Source organism: Piliocolobus tephrosceles, chromosome 1 (assembly GCF_002776525.5).
Source record: "Piliocolobus tephrosceles isolate RC106 chromosome 1, ASM277652v3, whole genome shotgun sequence".
In the NCBI taxonomy this organism is placed as follows: domain Eukaryota; kingdom Metazoa; phylum Chordata; class Mammalia; order Primates; family Cercopithecidae; genus Piliocolobus; species Piliocolobus tephrosceles.
The window spans coordinates 181,872,170-181,896,097 of record NC_045434.1 but is presented as its reverse complement, the minus strand read 5'-3'; the positions used below and the strand labels follow the sequence as shown (position 1 = coordinate 181,896,097).

Sequence of the window (23,928 nt, the reverse complement as noted above, 5' to 3'; positions counted from 1 at the left end):
AGAATGATTGAGAAAGAGGAGAGAACTAGGTTGCTCCAAGGCCACCCAGAAAATTGTCCTGTGCTATTAACTAATAATGAGGTTGAGTCAGAAATCAAAAATCTTTGACAAAAGCCCAAGACCTGATGGCTTCACTAGTTAATTCTACCACACATTTAAAGAAGAAGCAATACCAGTTCTCAAACTTTTGCAAAAAATTGAAGATAAGGTAACACTTTTTTTTTTTTTTTTGAGACAGAGTCTTTGCTGTGTCGCCCAGGCTGGAGTACAGTGGTGCGATCTCGGCTCACTGCAAGCTCTGCCTCCCTGTTTCACGCCATTCTCCTGCCTCAGCACCCGGAGTAGCTGGGACTACAGGTGCCCACCACCATGCCCGGCTAATTGTTTGTATTTTCAGTAGAGATGGGGTTTCACCGTGTTAGACAAGATGGTTTTGATCTCCTGACCTCGTGTTCCACCCGCCTCGGCCTCCCAAAATGCTGGGATTACAGGTGTGAGCCACCATGCCCGGCCAAGATAAGGTAACACTTTCGACTCATCCTATGAGGCCAGCCTTAACCTGACATCGAAACCGGACAAAAACGCTACAGGAAAAAACAACAGACCAATATCTCTTAGGAATATTGATGCAAAAATCCTCAACAAACTACTAGCAAACCAAATTCAGCAGCACATTAAAGGAATATACACCATGATCAAGTGGGATTTATTCCTGGGATGCAAGAGTGGTTTAATATTGGAAAATCAATATTATATACCATATAACAAATGAAAGGAGGAAAGCGTGCAGTTATGTCAATTGATGCAGGAAAAAGCATTTGACAAAATCTAGTACCCTTCCATAATAAAGCAGTGAACAAACTAGGAATAGGAATACAACAATTAGTAGCATTTCTATATTTGAACAACAAACTAGCCAAAAAGGAAGTCAAGAAGGAAATCCCATTTAAATTGCTACCAAAAATATTTAAATATTGAGGAATAAATTTGAGGAGGTGAAAGACATCATGAAGAAAACTACAAAATACTGATGAAATAAATTGAAGAGGATTCAAACGAATGGAAAGACATTACATGCTCATGGATCAGAATTAATACTGTAAAATGACCGTACTACCTAAGGCAATCTACAGATTCAGTGCAATCCCTATCAGAACATCAATGACAACCTTCACAGAAATAGAAAAATGTCTTAAAATTTGTAGGGAGACACACAAGACCCCAAATAGCCAAAGCAATCCTGAGCAGAAAGAACAAAGCCAGAGGGATCACACTACCTAACTTCACAATATAGTACAAAGCTGTAGTAACCAAAACAGCCTTGTACTGGCATAAAAACAGACACATAAATCAATGCAACAGAATAGAGAAACCAGGAATTAATCACATATCTACAGCTAACTAATTTTTGACAAACGTGCCAAGAATACTTTTTGGGGACAGAGCAGTCTCTTCAACAAATGCTGCTGAGAAAATGATATCAATATGTCGAAGAATGAAACTAGAGTCTCATCTTTCACCCTATAAAAAAATCAACTCAAAATGGATTAAAGACCTAAATATAGGACCTGAAACTATAAAACTACCAGAAGAAAAAGTAGAGGAAATGTTTCAGAATATTGGTCCAGGGAAATATTTTATGAATAAGACCTCAGAAGCACAGACAACAAAAGCAAAAACTAAACAAATGGTATTATAGCAAACTAAAAAGCTTCTTCTGCACAGCAAAGGAAACAACAGAATGAAAAGACAACCCGCAGAATGGGATAAAATATTTGCAAACTATTCATTCAACAAAGAATTCATATCCAGCATATACAAGGAACTCAAATGTCTCAACAGCAAAAAAAAAAAAAAAAAAAAAAATGAACAATGCAATTAAAAGTGGGAAAAAGATCTGGGTATTTCTCAAAAGAAGACATACAAATGACCAAAAAATATATGAAAAATGTTGGACATCACTTAATCAAGGGAAATGCAGATCAAAACTGCAATGAAGTATCATCTCACCTCAGGATGGCTATTATCAAAAAGAAAAAGAAAAGAAATGCCCATGAGGATGTGGACAAAACGGAACTCTTACACTGTTGGTGGGAATGCAAATTAGTACAGACACTGCAGAGAACAGTATGGAGGTTCCTTTGAGAACTACAAATAAGGCCAGGCGCGGTGGCTCAAGCCCGTAATCCCAGCACTTTGGGAGGCCGAGACAGGCGGATCACGAGGTCAGGAGATCGAGACCATCCTGGCTAACATGGTGAAACCCGGTCTCTACTAAAAAAAAAATACAAAAAAACTAGCCAGGTGAGGTGGTGGGCGCCTGTAGTCCCAGCTACTCCTGAGGCTGAGGCAGGAGAATAGCGTGAACCTGGGAGGTGGAGCTTGCAGTGAGCTGAGATCCAGCCACTGCACTCCAGCCTGGGCGACAGAGCGAGACTCTGTCTCAAAAAAAAAAAAAGAACTACAAATAGAATTACATGATCCAGCAATCTCACTGGGGCACTTATCCAAATAAAAGGAAATAAACATATCAAAGAAATACCTGCATCCCCATATTTATTGCATCACTATTCACAATAGCCAAGATATGGAATCAATCTAGGTGTCTAACAATGATGAATGGATGAAGAAAATGTGGCGTATATGCACAATGGAATACTATTTAGCCAGAAAAAAAGAATAAAATCGGCCGGGCGCAGTAGCTCATGCCTATAATCCCAGCACTTTGGAAGACCGAGGTGGGTGGATCACAAGGTCAAGAGATCGAGACCATCCTGGCCAACATGGTGAAACTCTGTCTCTACTAAAAATACAAAAATTAGCTGGGCGTGGTGGCACACACCTGTAGTCCCAGCTACTCAGGAGGCTGAGGCAGGAGAATCGCTTGAACCTGTGAGGCGGAGGTTGCAGTGAGCCGAGATCACGCCACTGCACTCCAGCCTGGCGGCAGAGTGAGACTCCCTCTCAAAAAAATCAAATCTAATCTAATCAAATCCTGTCATTCTCAGCAACACTTATGTAACTGGGGGACATTATGTTATGTGAAATAAGCCAAGAAAAGAAGGTTAAACAATGCATGTTCTCACATGCAGAAGCTTTAAAAAGTTGATCTTATAGAAGTAAAAAGGAGAAAAGAGGATACTAAAGGGCAGGAAGAATTTGGGGAAGGAGGGAATAGGAAGATATTTGTTAAAGGATAGAAAATTACAGCTAGATAGCAGGAATAAATGATCATGTTCTATATCACTGTAGGATGACTATAGTTAACAATAATATAGTTTCAGATAGCTGGAAGGAGGATATTGAATATTCCCAACACAAAGAGATGATAAATATTTGAGATGATGTATGTGTTAATTACCCTGAACACTATACGTTATACATATACACTATGCATATGTATACACATGCACTATACATATACACTATATGTCAAAATATCACTGTGTACCCCATAAATATGTACAGTTATTATGTGTCAATCTTTACAAACCTCACAAGGGTCCTACAAATTTAGGTACTGTTATTGTTTTCATTTTACATTTGAGGAAACTGAGGCACAGATCAATTTATAAACTGACCCAGTGTTGCATAAGAGGTAGTGCACTGATTCAAATCCAGGCGGTCTATCTCTGCAGCCCACACTGTTAGCCACTAGTATGTCAGAAATTCAAAACTTCAAAGTCAATGTCTAACCAACCCAGGAGCAGTGAACACCACCAGGTGCCTGATCAAGGTCTTGAAATACCATCTCCCATTAAAAAGAGCCAGGTTCCTTGGAGAAATGGCTGATTTAAGGTCTGGGTCAGGAAATGAACAAGAGAAACCTGAAGCACCTTGTCATATAGATAACAAGCTATTGAAGACTAATAGGATCACTCCAAAAGAAGACTCTCAAGAGCCAACTTAAAGAGGCTCCCAATGGCCAAAGATGTGACAATTTGAGTATTGGTAGGGATAACAACAGCAATAGATTGAAGCACATCAAACATGTTTATGAGTTCATGAAGGGGTGGCCTGCCCCTCCACACCTGTGGGTGCTTCTCGTTAGGTGGAACGAGAGACTTGAGAAAAGAAATAAGACACGGAGACAAAGTATAAAGAAAGAAAAGCGGGGCCCAGGGGACCGGTGCTCAGCTTTCAGAGGACCCACGCAGGCACCGGCCTCTGAGTTCCCTTAGTATTTATTGATAATTATCTTTACCATCAAAAAGATAAGGGAGTGGCTGAACAATAGGATCATTGTAGGGAGGAAATCAGCAGTAAGACATATGAACAAAAACCCTTGTAACATGAATAAGTTTAAAGGAAAATGCTGTGCCTTGAGATGCATATGCGAACATCTCCATAAACCTTTTAGCAGTATTGCTCCAGCAAGCCCCACCTTATTCCTAAAGGCGGTTTTCTCCTTACTCAGTAAACAAAGCACACAATGGGTTTTACCCGGAGATGTACCATTGCCCAGGGAGGGGCAGGATTTTTAATCAGCAAGCTGCCTTCAGGTACTTGTTTAACAAAGACACATCCTGCACAGCCCAATATCCATTAAACTTTGAGTCACCACACCACATGTCTCTTGCAAGGACAAAGTTGGGGGTAGGGTCACAGATTAACAGCATCTCAAATACAAAACTAAATGGAGTCTCTTATGTCTACTTCCTTCTATATAGACACAGTAACAGGCAGATCTCTCTTTCTTTTCCCCACAAGTTCATAATGATGCTCAAAAATTGGTCATGTTTAGAAGATAATTGGGAATTGTGAAATTGAAGACTGGTAAATAAATTCTTTTTTCCTGACATTCCTATGTGAACTGTATACCTGAATGACTACATAGTACATGATGTGAAGCTCCTCTTTATAGAAATAATCCAGCTGCTAAATGACAAAGGAATGATAGAGTGTCCCTTTTCTACAACCTCTAACATTGTGGTGTGATCATAGCTGACTGCAGCCTCAAACTCTTGGCCTCAAGCAATCCTCCCTCTTCTTCAGCTGAAAGGGACCAGGACAGCAGGGACCAGGGCTGCAAAACAACTCCCGAACTAACTTAGGCAAACAATTCCAGGAATCTAGAAAGCAGAACAGACCGGGTGAGCAGACCGGGAAAACAAGCCCTACCCCTACCCTGCAAGCCCCTGATAAACGTCATCAGTGTTTCAAAATGTAACCACCCTACCCCTACCCTACCCCTACCCTGCAAGCCCCTGATAAATGTCATCAGTGTTTCAAAATGTAACCGCCCTACCCCTACCCTGCAAGCCCCTGATAAACGTCATCAGTGTATCAAAATGTAACCGAAATACCAGAAATGGCGGGAACCGATCATAATCAGCCCAATCACCTTGTTCAAATGTCAGCCAATCCTAAGTCTGATGTGTACAAAATCCCCTATGACTCTGTACCTGTTTACCCCTGACTATAAAAATGCTGTCTGGAGCCCAGTTAAGGAACTTTCCCGCTCGTCTCATGACTGGTGAGGAAGTTCCAGGTTCGAACCTGTAATAAAGATCCTTGCCGCTTGGCTTTGACTCCGGACTCTGGTGGTCTTCTCTGGGGAATAAATGGTCTGGGCATAACACAGCCTCCCAAAGTGCTGTGGTTACAGGCATGAGCCACTGTGCCCAGCATTTGTACTTAATTTTTTAAAACTCTAAAAGAAATTGCATTTATGAGAAAATTGATAATTTGAGCAATGACTTGATGTTTGATAATGATAAGGTAATGTTGTTAATATTTTAGATGTGTTAATAATATGGTTTTTAAAGTCTTTATTTTTATTGATGAAATTATATGTTCTGGGATTTGCTTCAAAATACTATGCAATGGGGTTGGGGATAGAGAGGAAACAGAATTGGCCCTGAGTTGATAATTACTGGAGTTGGGGGATGGATACATGGAAGTTCATCACTATTCTTTCTACTATTGTGTAGTTTAGAATTACCATAATGAAATGTGTTTTGTAAAATTAAATCCCTGATTTTTGGGTTGCACAAAATACATACTGTTTCTAATAAAAATGTCTCACATGTCCATGTGAAGAGATCACCAAACAGGCTTTGTGTGAGCAACATGGCTGTTTATTTCACCTGGGTGCAGGCGGGCTGAGTCCGAAAAGAGAGTCAGCAAAGGGTGGTGGGATTATCATTAGTTCTTATAGGTTTTGGGATAGGCGGTGGAGTTAAGAGCAATGTTTTGGGGGCAGGGGGTGGATCTCACAAAGTACATTCTCAAGGGTGGTCAGAATTACAAAGAACCTTCTTAAGGGTGGGGGAGACTATAAAGAACCTTCCTAAGGGTGGGGGAGATTATAAAGTACATTGATCAGTTAGGTTGGGGCAGAAATAAATCTCAATGGTGGAATGTCATCAGTTAAGGCTATTTTCCCTTTTCCTGTGGATCTTCAGTTGCTTCAGGCCATCTGGATGTATACGCACAGGTCACTGGGGATATGATGGCTTAGCTTGGGCTAAGAGGCTTGATAAAAAATACAGAAGTAATTTGGTCCAAAATACTTTAGATATTAAGATGTAATGAATTTATTTTACTACCCATGTCTTTAATGTATGTCCTTTCTGTTGAGAGAGGAGACGAGAGGAGAGGAGAAGAGAAGAGAAGGGAGGGGAGGGGAAGGAAGACACACACACACACACACACACAGATTGAGAGAGAGAGAGAGAGAGATGTGTTTATGGCATAGAAAATGCCAGTAAAGTCAATGGGTACTAATACCAAGCCGGCTCTTAATGGTGCCAGGCAATAGTACTACATTTCCTTAATCTACACACTTGCTCATATTTATAAATAACACTTTATCGAATCTCAGATGCCATTGATTATAAGTTGTATTATTTTATGTACTAATAAAAAACAATGCTCCTGATTATGGAATGCCATCACTTGTAAGATAGCAATCTCACAGATGTTAAAATATGAAAAAACCATGTATCAAAATCATCATAATACAGTATTCATCTTTTCTGTCAAGTCTACAATACTTTCCCCCATCTTCATTTCAGCTTCCTATTTCACTGGGAAAATAGAAGCACTCAGAACAGGGCATCCTCTTTCTTCTACCACCATATTTGTCCACCTGTTTGCATCTGTACTTATAAACTCTGCCTCCCCTTTTATTTCAATGGAGATAAATTATCCATACTCTTACTTAGAACGATCCCTGTGATTGTGTGCTGTATTCCATCCCTTCTCTCCTCAAGGACTTTCCTCCATGTAACTAGCCTGTCTATCCTGAATTGTGTATTTCCCGCCTCTACTGAATCTTTTATTTTATTAATTAATTAATTTATTTGAGACAGAGTCTCGCTCTGTCACCCAGGCTTGAGTGCAGTGGTGTGATCTTGGCTCACTGCAACCTCTGCGTCCCGGGTTCAAGCGATTCTCCCACCTCAGCCTGCCGAGTAGCTGGGATTACAGGGTCTGCCACTATGCCCGGCTAATTTTTTAATTTTTAGTAGAGACGGGTTTTCACCACGTTGGCCAAGCTGGTCTCCAACTCCTGACCTCAAGTGATCTGCCCATCTCAGTCTCCCAAAGTGCTGGGATTACAGGCATGAGCCACCGCGCCCAGCCTAGATCCTTTTAATTAGTACATAAGCTTACTATAATTTCTTCCATCTTTTTTATTTTATTTTATTTTTTGAGACAGAGACTAGCTCTGTTGCCCATGCTGCAGTGCAGTGGCGGGATCATGGCTCACTGCAGTCTCTACTGTCTGGGCTCAAGTGATCCTCCCATCTCAGCCCCTCAAGTAGTTGGGACTTCAGGCAGGTGCCATGCCAGGCTAATTTTTTATTTTTTGTAGAGATGAAGGTCTCACTATGTTGCCTAGGCAATCTTGAACTCCTGGGCTCAAACAATCCTCCCACCTTGGCCTCCTGAAGTGTTAGGATTACAGGCATAAGCCACCACACCCAGCCCCATCTTTAAAAAAAAAAAAAAAAAATTAGAACACGTGGGAAAAGGCAACAACAACAAAATATTACTGGATCCAAAATCCCTATCCCATGATAGCCTTATTTTTTCTGCTCACCTTAAAAAAAAACTTCTTACAAGTATTGCCTGTATTTGCTTTCTCCATTTCCTCTCCTCCCATCCTTTCCTCCAACTCCTATCATATTTTCCTCAGACTTTATCAAACTTCCACCACTGCCAAAAGGCGTTTCTACATCACTAGTGACCATTGCTACAGTGGCCCATTCTTAGTTCTCATTTTACTTGACCTATGAGCAACATTTGACACAGTGGGTCACTCCCTTCTTCTTGAAACACTTCCTTCCCTTGGTTTTGCAGATCTAAACTCTCTTACTTTTCCATCTACTTCATGGATTATTCCTTCTCAGTCTTATTTGTTGGATCCTCTTCACCTCTCTGACTTAACCTGGTGCATTGCTAGAAGAAACCCTACTGAGTAAGAGCAATTTTTTTTTAGCATACTGCTGATTTTACTTTCCAGTATTTAAAGATGCTGTGTATCCTTTTAAAAGAAAACGATTTAAAAAGCGCGGGTCTAATACAGATACCAACTCAGGAATCTCCGCACCACCTCCCAAGAGGAAGTAGCGTCTGACGCCTTCCGGAAACGAGCTCCACTGGCCTTATGGGAAATGTGGTCTCCGACGGATGGCCTATACCTGGGAGGAGCCCAGGAACTCTAGGTGGACAGTTACTTCCGCACACGCGCAGTAGGACGCTAGCCGGTATTCAATCTTCAAATCAGCGCCGCGAGAAGTGCTGGCGGTGGCTGCCCCCCAGTCTCTGGACAACGCTGTGACTGATCCCAGGCTTGGAGCCGGAGCTGCGAGCGAGGCAGTGAAAGGGTGGCAGGTATGGCTTTGCTGGACTCGGAGGACTTAAGAGAAAGGCGGGGACTGGCTTCTAGGTTTACCCTACCGAAGATAAAACTTTACAGTCTCCAAGTGCAGTGACTTCAGGTTTGGATATGTGGGTCCTGTTCAACTCGAGTAACTGAGAGAAAGCAAGAGTTGGACTCCGACTGGCATTGGGTAGATGCCCAGGGATCTGGTGGAACTGGGAGAGGCTCAATTTGCATTCCCGCTCTTGTAGGTCAAGGTCACTGTGTAGGAGTCTGTTCATCTAACTGTACCTTTCCTGGTTCCAAAAACATAGTTGGCCCGACCGGAGCCTGCCACAATTTTAAGCCATTTCAAGGAATCCGGTGGAAACTGTAAGCCATTTCAAGGGATCCAGGAAGAAAGCATTCTTGAGAAACTGCTGTGCATTCGAAGGGTATTCTCAGCAATCATTTGAAGTAAATGCTATTACCATTTTGCATGTGAATTAACTGAAGCTGAAAGGTGAAATTACTTGCCTGGACTCACACAGCTTAGTAAGTGGAAGAACTGAGATTCAAACTCAGATACATTTTCTCCAGATTTCATTCTTTTTTTTACAGTATAACATTCCTACATAAAAAAGAGTTGGGTTTATTCTCCTGAAATATTTGAGCAATGAATGCTGAGTAAATTTCGATTTGTGGTCATTTTGTAGAGTCTCTTGGTGTATCTGCAAATCTTCCAGTGCAGACTGTGTAAATGAAGATGGGAGTCCTTGGTTTGCCCATTGTACCCTTTCTAGAGCCCCAGCAGTCTAAGCTCATAGAAGGTGGGGAGTTCCTACAGAGAGAAACATTTGGAGTTTAAACTGAAGGATCCAGCTAAAAAAACAAAAAACAAAAAACTCTTCCTGGGTCCCTGAATCCAGCCTTCTCAAGAAAGCCCAACCTAATTTGCAATCTCTTATCCCAGCTTCAGAATAGAAACCAGACAATCACAGGAAGGAATCATTTTTAGACTTACGGAGCTTCAGAGGCCAAACTTTGAAGTTAGTTTTTCAACTCATTCATTATTTCTTTAGGATAAATTTCTGGGAGGAAAAAAAAAAATAACTGTTTCAAGAGGAACCACTTGGCGTTAGATCAGTAGGACAGAAACATACAACATCTTTATCTAAGCTCCATATATTCCTAACAATCACAAGTAGAGATCTGTGCTCATGGAACATGGACTTTTCTCTCTTGCTAGAAATGTCTTTCTCCCACAGTAGGTAGCATTTTCTGAGGCTGCAGTGTGAGTACTTATGGTCTGATAGAGCGGGGTTCTACTTTGCATGCAGTCCTGGTATCTCAGGTCTTTCTATTCTCTTCCCCATTTCTACTTTCATAGATTTCTGTGTAAGAGCTGCAGAAAATGATCAACTTCCAGGTAAGGTATCCATCTATTCATCCAGTTGTTTAAATCTCTCAAAAGTCCATATGATAAAAAGGAAATGTATGGTCAGGAAAAATGTAAACCGAATAAAAGATCAAGTCTAAAAGGAAATTTAGAAGATTGGTAAGTTGATATCCAAGTCATAGGGTTTGCAGATGGTTGGAACAAATTTGAGCTGGAAATATGTACTCGGTCTTCCTGGAAATCATAGTAAATGGATAACCAGCCAGTTAAAAAGTATTGGCATTGTCTGTGAAGATAAAGCAAAATTATTCTCCTTATAACTAAAGTTTTTCCTGACACATTTCTTTGAAGAAAATATTTTCTAAAGAGTTTTCATGTAGATAACATTAGAAATAACATTCACAGCAGCAGCCTGTGATAAATACAGCATCAGGTTTCCTATGACTGTCTTAGAGTATTCCCTAGAGTAAGAACATAGTGCCAAGCAGCACTAAATGAACTCAATTTATAAGTTCACCTGGATCCATAAGTAAATCTTGTACCTTTTCCAGTCTCTAGTTATCTTGAGCATTTACTCTTCTACATGAATTTTAAGGTCATCAAAATAACAAATATTGTCAAGGTTCATAAAGCAGTATGTTAGGTATTCTTTTTTCTTTTTTTTCTTTTTTTGAGACAGAGTTTGGCTCTGTTGCCCAGGCTAGAGTACAGTGGCATGATCTCAGCTCACTGCAGCCTCCACCTCCCAGGTTCAAGCAATTCTCCTGCCTCAGCCTCCCAAGTAGCTTGGATTACAGGCATGTGCCACCACGCCTGGCTAATTTTTGTGTTTTTAGTAGAGACAGGGTTTCATCTTGTTGACCAGGCTGGTCTCGAACTCCTGACCTCAAGTGATCCTCCTGCCTCGGCCTTTCAAAGTGCTGGTGGGATTACAGGTGTAAACCACTGCACCCAGCCAGATATTCTTATTATGATTGCATTAAACTTAATAGGTTAATTTGGAGAGAATTCATGACTTTTCAATGAGTCCTATTCAGGTTTTCTTACAACCTGGCTCACTGCAACCTCCATCTCCTGAGTTCAAGCGATTCTCCTGCCTCAGCCTCCTGAGTAGCTGGGGTTACAGGCGCCCGCCACCATACCCGGCTAAGTTTTATATTTTTAGTAGAGACAGGGTTTCACCGTGTTGGTCAGGCTGGTCTCGAACTCCTGACCTCAGGTGATCCACCCATCTCAGCCTCCCAAAGTGCTGGGATTATAGGCATGAGCCACCGCACCTGGCCCTTTTATTATAATTTTACAGGTTTTATGAGTTTCTTATTGTAATTCTTGTACATTTCTTTTTTTTTTTTTTTGAGACGGAGTTTCAGTCTGTCACCCAGGCTAGAGTGCAGTGGCCGGATCTCAGCTCACTGCAAGCTCCGCCTCCCGGGTTTACGCCATTCTCCTTCCTCAGCTTCCTGAGTAGCTGGGACTACAGGTGCCCGCCACCGCACCTGGCTAGTTTTTTTTGTATTTTTTAGTAGAGACGGGGTTTCACCGTGTTAGCCAGGATGGTCTCGATCTCCTGACTTCGTGATCCACCCGTCTCGGCCTCCCAAAGTGCTGGGATTACAGGCTTGAGCCACTGTGCCCAGCTTGTACATTTCTTATATTTATTCTTACATATGGTTTTAGTTGCTATTGAGAATGGGGTAGGCCTTTTTTTCATTATCTCTTGTAGTTTGCTATTTTGGTAAATAGAAAAATATGGACTTCTCTTGGCTGGGCATGGTGGTTCATGCCTATATTCCCAGCACTTTGGGAGGCCAAGGTGGGAGGACTGCTTGAGGCCAGGAGTTCCAGACCAGCCTGGTCAATATAGCAAGACCCCATCTCTAGAAAAAAAAAATTAATTAGCAGGGCATGATGGCACACACCTGTAGTATCAGCTACTAGGGAGGCTAGGGCAGGAGGATCAGTTGAGCCTAGAAGATCCAGGCTACAGCTAGCTATGATCACACCCCTGCACTCTAGCCTGGGTGACAGAGCGACACTCTGTCTCTGAAGAAAATAAAAACATGGATTTCTCTATGTTGAATTTATATCCAACCAATATACAGAACTCTTGTTAGATCTAAGAGTTCTTTAGTTGATTCCTCTATTTCTTAGGTAGACAATCATACATTCCAAATGGAGTTTTGTCTCTTCCTGCCTAGTATTTATACCTTCCCCCATATTTTCCTTGTCTCATTGCAATAGCCAGGACTTCTAGTCACTGCAGTTTTGAATAAACAGCCATCCTGTGGTATCCATGGGAGAACTCCTGCAGATCCCCGAATCTGAACATACTGAAGTCCCACAGTACAGTTGGCCCTGTGGAACTCAAGGATAGGAAAAGTTGGCCATCCATATTCATGGGTTTTGCATGGCAAGAATAGTGTATATATATATATTTTTATTATGCTTTAAGTTCTAGGGTACATGTGCACAACGTGCAGGTTTGTTACATATGTATACATGTGCCATGTTGGTGTACTACACCCATTAACTCGTCATTTACGTTAGGTATGTCTCCTAATGCTATCCCTCCCCCAGAATAACTGTATTTTTTTTTATCTGCATTTGGTTGTAGATGCAGAACTTGCCAACCGAGGGCCAACCGTATTCATTGCAAAAAAAAATCTGAGTATAAGTGGACCCAGGCAGGTCGAACCTGTGTGGTTCAGGGGTTACCTGTAATTGCTAGCCAGAAGTCTTTTTTGTCCTAACTTTAATGGGAGTGCTCCCAGTGTTTCACTGTTTCCTCTTGTATTCTGGTAGATAGTTGTTTATTTTGTTTTTAATCAAGTTAGGGATTTTTAACTGGTGAAGATTATTTTAATATCTAGGAACTTTTGGCTTCATACCCTTTTTTAAAATAGCTGTCAATAATATAATATATCTTGCCACCCTTAATGTACCACTTTAGATAATTTTTAGTGCATTTCCCAATGCTGAACTATCTATGCATTCCTGGAATAAACCCTTCCTAGTCCTAACCTTTTCATAAAGGGTGAAATAGTAAATATTTTAGATTAGAAGGCCATACAGCCTCTGTGGCAACTACTCAACTCTGTCCTTGAAGCTGAAGTAAATGAATGGGTGTGACTACGTTTCAGTAACATTCTGTTTACAAAAACAGGAGGCCAGTCCATGGGTTACAGTTTCCTAATTCCTGCTGACAATGGTCTTAACTATCTGTTTTGTGGTAGATATGTAACTACTTGTCTTTAATTTCAGTGCTTTTAACATTTATCCAGTAAACATGATTTTGGCATTATGGTTAAAAGGACGTATTTTGTCATGTAAAAATATCCATGTGTTCCTATTTTATTATGCTTACATGCATCTGGCATGTAAACCTTACAGTCTCAATAACATCTTATGGCACTTACATTTACTTTATTGAGTCTAATAGAGTGTAAGATCCCTGAGAGGAGTAATAATTTTATTTCTTTTGATATCTCCAGTAGGGTTGGTGGAGCCTCATTACTTTATGAGTGAACAAATAAGAATATATAAGTGATATTTTTAAATAGCTTTATTGAAATATAATTATCATACCACAAAAGTGACCCGATTAAAGTATATACAGTCAGCCAGGTGCAGTGGTTCATGCCTGTAATCCCATCACTTTGGGAGGCCAAGGTGGGCGGATCACTTGAGGTCAGGAGTTAGAGACTAGCCTGGCCAACATAGTGAAACTCCGTCTCTACTGAAAGTACAAAAAGAATTAGCCAAGTGTGGTGCTGCACGCCCATAGTCCCAGCTACTCAGGAGGCTGAGGCATGAGAATCGCTTGAACCTGAGAGGCAGAGGCTACAGTGAGCAGAGATCACACTACTGCACTCCAGCCTGGGCAACAGAGCAAGACTCTGTCTCAAAAAAAAAAAAAAAATTGTATACAATTCAGTGGTTTTTTAGTGTATTCACAGAGTTGTACAGATGTCACCACTATCTAGTTTCAGAACATTTTCATCACCCCAAAAGCAACTCCATACCCTAATTAGCAGTCACTACTCTCATTCCTCACTTTCCCTAGCACTAATCGACTTACTGTTTCTATGACTTTTTTCTTCTGAACATTTCATACAAATGGAACCGTGAAATATGTAATCTTTCATGACTGTAGTTTCCTCTTTTTTTTTTTTTTTTAATTTATTTAGTTTTTTGAGGCAGGGTCTCACTGTGTTGTAGCTTCAACCTGCCAGCCTCAAACAATTGTCCCACCTCAGTCTCTCAGATAGCTGGGACTATAGGTCCATATGCCACCATACCCAGCTACTTTTTTATTTTTATAGAGACTGAGTCTTGCTATGTTGCCCAGGCTGGTCTCAAACTCCTGGGCTCAAGTGATCTGCCCACCTCAGCCTCCCAAAGTGCAGGGATTACAGGTGGGCGGCATGGCACCCAGCCCCATACAGTATTTTCAAGGTTCATCCATGTTGTAGATGTACCAGTGCTTGATTCCTTTTTTATTGCCAAATAACATTCCATCATATGGATATACCACATTTTTTTTATCCATTTATCAGTTCATGGACACCAGATTATTCCACTTTTTTGACTATGAATAACTTTACTATGAACATTTGTCTGTGGGTTTTTGTGTGGACAAATGTCTTGAATTCTCGTGGGTATATACCTAGGAGAGGATGCTGGGTTATATGGTTACTCTATTTAACACTTGGAGGAGGCTGAGTGCAGTGGCTCTTGCCTGTAATCCCAGCACTTTGGGAGGCTGAGGCGGGTGGATCACTTGAGGTCAGAAGTTCAAGAGCAGCCTGGTCAATGTGGTAGAACCCCATTTTTACTAAAAATACAAAAATCAGTGATGTGCGCCTATAATCCCAGTTACTCAGGAGGCTGAGGCAGAAGAATTACTTGAACCCAGGAGGCGCCACTGCACTCCAGCCTGGGCGACAGAGTGAGACTCCATCTCAAAACAAAACAAAAAAAACACTTGGAGGAACTGCTAAACTGTTGTAGTTACTACATAGGCTGGGCATGGTAGCTCATGCCTGTAATCCCGGCACTTTGGGAGGCTGAAGCAGGAGGATCACTTCAAGCCAGGAGTACAAGAGCAGTCTGGGCAATGTAGTGAGACCCCATCTCTAAAAAAATTTTTTTTTTTTTTGAGATGGAGTCTCACTCTGTTGCCCAGGCTGGAGTGCAGTGGCGCAACCTTGGCTCACTGCAACCTCCGCCTCTTGGGTCAAGCGATTCTCCTGCCTCAGCCTCCTGAGAAGCTGAGACTACATGCACATGCCACCATACCTGGCTACTTTTTTGTATTTTTAGTAGAGACGTGGTTTCACCGTGTTAGCCAGGATAGTCTTGATCTCCTGACTTCATGATCCACCTGCCTCAGCCTCCCAAAGTATTGGGATTACAGGCATGAGCCACCGCACCTGGCCCCCAAAAATATTTTTTTAATTGCCTGGGTGTGGTGGCACGTGCCTGTAGTCTCAGCTACTTCAGAGGCTGAGGTAGAAGGATTGCTTGAGTCCAGGAGTTTGGTGCTGCAGTGACTCCTGATTGCACCACTCCACTCCACTACAGCCTGGGTGACAAAGCAAGAAGCTATATCAAATAAAAGAAAAGAAAAAAGAAATAACGTAGTTGCTACACCATTTTGCAATCCCAGTGTGCAAGAGCTGAGTAATGTACAAGCGTTTCGGTTTCTCCACATCCTTGCCACCACAGGTCATTGTCTGCCTTTGATTTTAACTGTCCTCAGAAGTGAAGTGCTATCTCATTATGGTTTTGGTTTGCATTTCACTAATGACTAATCACTAATGATGTTGAGCATCTTTTTTCTTTTTATTTTTTTTCTTTCTTGCTTCAGTTTCGGACCCTAATGTTGAACATCTTTTCCTGGGCTTATTTACTATACACATACCAACACAAATACATACATACACATATCTATATCTATCTATCGATAGATAGATATATCTTTGGAGAGATGTCTCTTTAAATCCTTTGCCCATTTTTAAATTGTGTTGTCTTTTTATTGTTGTTTTTTTCTCCCATCCCCCTATTATTGAATTTTAAGAGTTATTTATATATTCTGGGTACAAGCCTCTTATCACATACATGATTTGCAAATATTTTCTCCCATTCTGTGGATTTTCTTTTCACATTCTTGGCAGTGTCCTATGGAGCACAGAAGTTTTCATTTTGATGAATTCCTATTTATTTTTTATTTTGTCACTTCCACTTTTTCTGTCATATTTCACAAACCACTGCCTAATCCAAGGTCACAAAAAACTTTTTTTCTGTTTTCTTCTAACTGTTTGATAGCTTTGTTTCTTACTTTTAGCTCTCTGGTCCATTTTAGTTCATTTTCTTATATGATGTGAAATGGGTGGGGAGTCCAGTGTCATACTTTTGCATGTGGATGTCTAGTGGTCTCAGTACCAGTTGTTGAAAAGACTTTTCTTTCCCCTGTTGAACTGTTCTGGCACCAGTTGGATATGTTTAATAAGATTTTTGTTACTATCACAAAGCATATTTCTGAATCAAGCATGTAATCATTGTATCTAATTTTCTACAAACTCAACAGTGAACATGAGATGATATTAAGGAGCTGCCTTGATTCTCTTGCAAGTTTGCTAATGATGCACACTTTAGTTTGAAGATGAATGTGCTGTTACAGGAATCAGTGACATTCCAGGATGTGGCTGTGGATTTCACCGCAGAGGAGTGGCAGCTGCTTGATTGTACTGAGAGAACCTTGTATTGGGATGTGATGTTGGAGAACTATAGAAACCTCATCTCAGTGGGTAAGGACAATAAGTGATAACTTTTCAGTGTAACTCAGTATATACTAATAGTGCTCGTCTTTTAAGATGTGTAAACGCTTGCCAATTGTGGTGGCTCATACTTAGAATCCCAGCACTTTGGGAGGCAGGAGAATTGCTTGAGCCCAGGATTTCAAGACCAGCCTGAGCAACATTGTGAGACTGTCTCAATAAAATTTAGCTAGGTGTGGTGGCATGTGCCTGTCGTCCCAACTACTTGGGAAGCTGAGGTGGAAGGATCGCTTGAGCCTAGGCGTACCGCTGCATTCCAGCCTGGGTGACAGACTGAGACCCTATCTCAAAAAAAAGACTTATGAAAGCTGTGAGCATTCTGAGGCATTAATCAGCTGGGCCCTAAATTTTAGTTGTCAAAGATTCTGAGTCCCCTTTGAGCTTCACATAGTCTGCTTAAGCTTCTACTTCCCAGATGGAGGAGAAGGGTGTGTTCTGTTTTTTTGTTGTTGTTGTTGTTTTGTTTTTTTGTTTGAGACACAGTCTCGCTCTGTCACCCAGACTGGAGTGCAGTGGCAGGATCTTGGCTTACTGCAAGCTCCACCTCCCAGGTTCACACCATTTTCCTGCCTCAGCCTCCCAAGTAGCTAAGACTACAGGCGCCTGCCATCACACCTAGCTAATTTTTTGTATTTTTAGTAGAGACGCGATTTCACTGTGTTAGCCAGGATGGTCTCGATCTGCTGACCTCGTGATCCACCCGCTTCGGCCTCCCAAAGTGCTGGGATTACAAATGTGAGCCACCGCACCCGGCCCAGGTCTGTTCTGTTTTAAAGCCTGCTTGTTATTCTATAAAAACCCTGAGACTCAAGGAGGCAACTTGAGTTGTGAGCTGGTTGTTTGCCTAGCACTTTGTCCCCACTTCTGTGTTATTTTCCCACCAGCAGGATGTCCAATTAACAAAACAAAAGTGATCCTCAAGGTAGAGCAAGGACCGGAGCCTTGGATGGTGGAGGGAGTGAACCCACATCAGAGCTCTCCAGGTGAGTGAGAGAAATTCAGATGGGGGTGTGTGAAGTTGAGATCCCTGTTGGTCAGTGAGGGACAGGCACCTCTGAAATTTTTCTTAGAAGCACCTCTTAAAAGCCGCACACCTTTAACGTAACATCATCAGCCAGCTCCCCAAAAGCTGCCTTCACCCTCCTTTCTGCACACGTGCCCTTTCTTGTTGCTCAGCTGTTGTATGGAGGGTCCCTCTCCTGTCTCCTCTGGCTTCTCACACAGCCTGTTTCATCTAGGTCCTCGCTTTGTTTCTGTTCTCTTCATTTCTAAAACCCTCATTCTTCCCTTCTCAACATAGATCTTTTTTCTATATACTTAGTCCTTATAATGAAGTTAAGTTATCTGAATTTGAGGCGTTACTCTACCAATTACTGTCTAATCTTTTTTTTTATTTTTGAGACGCAGTCTCACTCTGTCGCCCAGGCTGGAGTGCAGTGGTGCAGTTTCAGCTTACTGCAAGCTCTGCCTCCTGGGTTCACACCATTCTGCCTCAGCCTCCTGTGTAGCTGGGACTACAGGCGCCTGCCACCACGCCCGGCTAATTTTTTGTATTTTTAGTAGAGACAGGGTTTCATTGTGTTAGCCAGGATGGTCTCGATCTCCTGACCTCGTGATCCACCCGCCTCGGCCTCCCAAAGTGCTGGGATTACAGGCGTGAGCCACCGTGCCCGGCATATATACAGTTTTCTTCTCGGCATTAATCCTGATTCTGGTCTACTCCTAAAACCAGCATTTTATTAAGTCTGAATTCAGCTTTTCCTCTTTCATTGTAACTCCTGTCTAAATTAATCTTTACTTTCTTTGAACTCCCAAGCCAATTCTATTATGACTCTGTCATGAAAAATTTATATATACCGTCTTGGATATATATTTTTTTAATCATTGTGGCTTTTAAGGCTTTTGTTTGGTTTTGTTTTGTTTGTTTGTTTTATGATAGTGCCTGAAGAGAATGATCTGTTTTATGCTGAGCATGTCATGGTATACAATGAACATTTTATTTATTCATTGTTATAGAGCCAGACATTGTGGGGGATGTTTCTTTTCTTATTTTTCTTTTTCTTTTCTTTTTTCAGTATCCCTGTCATAGCAATGTGGGGGATGTTTCTTATTCTTCCATTCAACAAGGCTTTTAAAAACGTTTCCTGAAAAGGTTCAAAGGAAGCAAAAATCTCATTACCATTTTCTAACTTATGAAAGGTATTTGGAACAGCAAAACATGTTCATATTAAAATATTTTCCCTAGTGGTTAGGAAAACAATATATAAATAAAAAATAAAAGTTTGGGGTTTTTTTGTTGTTTGTTTGTTGTTTTTTGAGATGGAGTCTCACTCTGTCACCAGGCTGGAGTGCAGTGGTGCAATCTCAGCTCAGATTCAAGTGATTCTCCTGCCTCAGCCTCCTGAGTAGCTGGAACTACAGGTGCCTGCCACCATGCCTAGCTAATTTTTGTATTTTTAGTAGAGACACGGTTTCACCATTGGCCAGTATGGTCTTTATCTCTTGACCTCATGATCCACCTGCCTCAGCCTCCCAAAGTGCTGGGATTACAGGTGTGAGCCACCGCGCCCGGCCCAAAAATAAAGTATCTTAAAATTCAACAAACAAGTATGAAACGTTTCTTCAGTGCACATTAACATTGCAGTTTTGTTCTAATTAACTGTCAAAATGAATGGTACAGACAGCAGCAGTGACTATCTTAGAAATTCATAGAAAATGGAGCTTAAAGTTTAAAGTATGCAAAATTTGGATAAGTCTTTTTTTGAGGTTATGGAACAGTGGTTCCTCCCTAAAGAATATCTAAGTTCTAGATAGAATAAGAGGAGATAAGGGAGTGCAAGTTAAGGTGGAGAACGAACATGAGTGAAAGATTGAATTTAGGAATCTAGAGTCCGTGGAGTAGAAGGTATTTGTTGAGGACTAGTGGAACGCATGTTCCCATGAGTGAATTCATATCTTGCATAATTTTGTTTGCCAGGCTGATGTTGAATTTCTCAGTGGATTATTGTCGGTAGAGGTAATGCAGGATGCTGCTTCCCATCTGTTGAAATAGAGCAGAAAGAAGAAAGGAACAAAATCCCGAGTCAGAACCACTCTATAAAGAAATGTGTACCGATGGCTGTAGCCCACTACTCAGTCTAGCTCCGCACAGAATGAGGCACAGAGAAAGAGGCTCGGAGTATTGTGCTAACACTCCACATGGAGGGAAACTTAAGCGTGGGGAATTATAGACCCCCTCTCCCCAATTTTTTTTTTTAATGGGAACAGATTTGGGATTTATAGTGTTTTGAGGATAGTGAAAAAATGTGAATTCAGGAGCAAAGCAGCTTGCTGAAGAATGGTTTGTTAGATTGAAAGAGGATGTAAAAAGAGTATTTGTCAAATAGAAGTATGACAGGTAGTTGTCATATATAGAAACTCAGCCAGAATTAAAAAAATAGCAAATAGAATCTGTTTGCTATTATTATCCCAAGCTAAGGATGACTTACTCTTGGATGACTTGCTGGACATTAGTGTTCCTGGGCTTACAAGTACAGGTACAAATGAATTCTAGCTCTCAGTAGAGCTGGAGCCATGACTACAGACATGCTTCTGCTGTGGTTTGCTTGGGGTTAGAGGACTGGAGATTTGAGAATGTTTCTAAAGGAAACTGATATTGTGCAGACTGATTAAGAGGAAAAAGACATAAGTGAGAGAAATAGGGAATTATCCTACCAAGATGATCTAGAAATTAATTATGTAGTGATTTATCTAACTGCCTGTTACCACCTCCTCCAAACCTAGTCTGTTCTCTGATATTTTCTCTTAATCCCTTTGCCTTTGTCTCCTTTTCTTTTTCTTTTTGGAGATGGAGTCTCGCTCTGTTGCCAGGCTAGAGTTCTATGGCGCCATCTCAGATCACTGCAACCTCCGCCTCCCAGGTTCAAGCGATTCTCCTGCCACAGCCTCCTGAGTAGCTGGGATTACAGGCGTGTACCACCATGCCCAGCTAATTTTTGCATTTTTAGTGGAGACAGGGTTGCACCATGTTGGCCAGGATGGTCTTGATCTCTTCACCTCATGATCCGCCCGCCTCAGCCTCCCAAAGTGCTGGGATTACAGGCGTGAGCCACCATGCCCGGCCTATCTCCTGTGTGTTTGGCTGTCCTGTCCATTAATCACATTGCCACAATGGGCCCTCTTCATTTCATGAGCTAACCCTGTACCCTTGTTGAGCAGCCTTTTGATTTACTTTGTACCCTCACTCTACCTTGTGCCTATTTTACTGTCTTTCCACAGGTCACAAGTTAAGGCGTCTGTCCCATTCCCTCTTCAGCAGTTTTATTCTTTTTTTTTTTTTTTTTTGAGACAGAGTCTTGCTCTGTCACCCAGGCTGGAGTGCAGTGGCCGGATCTCAGCTCACGGCAAGCTCCGCCTCCCGGGTTCACGCTATTCTTCTGCCTCAGCCTCCGGAGTAGCTGGGACTACAGGCGCCCGCCACCTCGCCTGGCTAGTTTTTTTGTGTTTTTTAGTAGAGACCGGGTTTCACTGTGTTAGCCAGGATGGTCTCGATCTCCTGACCTCGTGATCCGCCCGTCTCGGCCTCCCAAAGTGCTGGGATTACAGGCTTGAGCCACCGCGCCCGGCCAGCAGTTTTATTCTTAAAGCTCAGGAGGAGTGAGACAAATATAAGATTTCTTTCAGATTGAGATACTATATTTGAAATGATAGATGTTTTTCTCTATAACATGTTGGTGGGAAAAAGTAACTAGGAATGTTTTATTGTACTCCTTTTTAGAATCTGACTGCCCACTTGATGAACCAGGGAAGCATCAGGAAAGCAAAGACAATTTTTTGGAGTCAGTTTTGCTCACATTCAATAAAATTCTGACTATGGAGAGAATCCACCATTATAATCTGAGCACAAGTCTTAATCCAATGAGAAAAAAATCATATAAATCATTTGAGAAGTGTTTGCCACCTCATTTAGACTTACTTAATTACAATAGAATTTATACTGGAGAAAACGCTTATGAATGCAGTGAATGCGGCAAAGCCTTCAAAAGGAAGTTTCATTTCATTAGACATGAAAAAAATCATACAAGGAGAAAACCTTTTGAATGCAATGACTGTGGAAAAGCCTATAGCAGGAAGGCACACCTTGTAACTCATCAGAAAATTCATAATGGAGAGAGACCCTTTGTGTGCAATGATTGTGGGAAGGCGTTTATGCATAAAGCCCAACTCGTAGTCCACCAGAGACTTCACACTGGAGAGAAGCCTTATGAGTGCAGTCAATGTGGGAAAACATTCACTTGGAACTCCTCATTTAATCAGCACGTGAAATCTCATACACTTGAGAAGTCATTTGAATGTAAGGAATGTGGGAAAACCTTCAGGTATAGTTCATCCCTTTATAAACATTCCAGATTTCATACAGGAGAGAAACCCTACCAATGTATCATATGTGGCAAAGCTTTTGGCAACACATCTGTGCTTGTTACACACCAAAGAATTCATACAGGAGAGAAGCCTTATGGATGTATTGAATGTGGCAAAGCCTTCATCAAGAAGTCTCATCTCCTCAGACATCAGATAACTCATACAGGAGAGAAGCCCTATGAATGTAACAGATGTGGGAAAGCATTTTCCCAGAAATCAAATCTTATTGTACATCAGAAAATTCATACATAATATTCACTTTATGAATATGAGGCTTTATTAAATATTTGCTAAATCTTATTAAATACTAAAGAATTCATGGTGAGAAGTCTACAGTTTAAATGAATTTGGAAGAGTAGATTCCCATAAAAATCAATCAATGCCAATCATGTTCTGGAAGTGATAATAAACTTTTTACAGAAAATATGACAGAAAACAACAATAAATAATAGAGCATAAAGCTTGGAAAGTAAGCATAACTTAAATAATCAAAGAACCAGTGGAAACTACCTTTGCAATTCCTGACTTTTAATTTTTATAATAAAATAAATATGCAAGTGTGAGTATAAAATATATGCTTATACATTATATTAAATTATGCCTACTAAGAGTTTCTGCAGTAAATAACATTTTTTTCTTCCAGTCTTGACATGCATAATTAATCAAGTGAGAAAATGTGGTTTAATATGTCATGTGAATTTCAGTGATATTTTCATCCATTTGCTGGCACTTTTAATGGGCGTGACAGTGTTACTGAATCTGAGTCTCCTTTAATTATACAACTGAAGACTTCTTATTAAAATTCATATAAAGATGTTTTCCTATGTATGTAAATACCAGAACAAAAAATTTAACAAGACACTAATTGAGGAGAGAAAGGTACTTGTATTCTGTATTACAATAAGTATTCAGTTGAGGAAAATAATTAAATATGTAAATAATTTGCACTTCAAATATACCTGTTCTTTTTATTTTTCATTGGTATAACTACGTAAGCTGTAAGGATAGCTTAAGTGGTTTTTTTTGTTTTGTTTTGTTTTTGACAGAGTCTCGCTCTATCCCCCAGGCTGGAGTGCAGTGGCGTGATCTCAGCTCACTGCATCCTCCACCTCCTGGGTTCAAGCTATTCTCCTGCTTCAGCCTCCCAACTGGCTGGCACTACAGGTGCGTGCCACCACATCTGGCTAATTTTTGTATTTTTAGTAGAGACAGGGTTTTGCCATGTTGGCCAGGATGGTCTCAAACTCCTGACCTCATAATTTGCCCACCTTGACCTCCCAAAGGGCTGGGATTACAGGCGTGAGCCACTGCGTCCGGCCAGCTTAAGTGGTATTTAACTGGGGTATCATCTGTATTTTATTTTAATAAGGTAGGGTCTCATGATACTTTCCAACTTTTGAGGACAGTTTTGGGGATTTTGTTGTATTGTTTGTTTGTTTGTTTGAGGCGGACTCTTG

At 41.1% G+C, this 23,928-nt stretch overlaps 1 protein-coding gene across 7 annotated transcripts; it reads left to right on the top strand.

The window, feature by feature from the left end:
- Positions 1–8,617: 8,617 nt before the first annotated feature.
- ZNF684 (zinc finger protein 684) lies at positions 8,618–23,427 on the top strand. 7 transcript variants are annotated; one of them, XM_023221271.2, is made up of 5 exons: positions 8,618–8,844; positions 10,203–10,241; positions 16,894–17,020; positions 17,938–18,033; positions 21,828–23,427. In XM_023221271.2, the coding sequence occupies exons 2-5, from the start codon at positions 10,227–10,229 to the stop codon at positions 22,721–22,723; spliced, it is 1,134 nt and encodes a 377-aa protein (XP_023077039.2). In that variant the 5' UTR covers positions 8,618–8,844; positions 10,203–10,226; the 3' UTR covers positions 22,724–23,427. The 7 variants fall into 7 exon arrangements, with proteins under 7 accessions (XP_023077039.2, XP_023077037.2, XP_023077038.2 ...); XM_023221269.2 differs by having other exon boundaries at positions 8,703–8,844; positions 17,935–18,033; XM_023221270.2 differs by having other exon boundaries at positions 8,703–8,844; positions 16,801–17,020.
- The last annotated feature ends 501 nt before the right edge of the window (positions 23,428–23,928 follow it).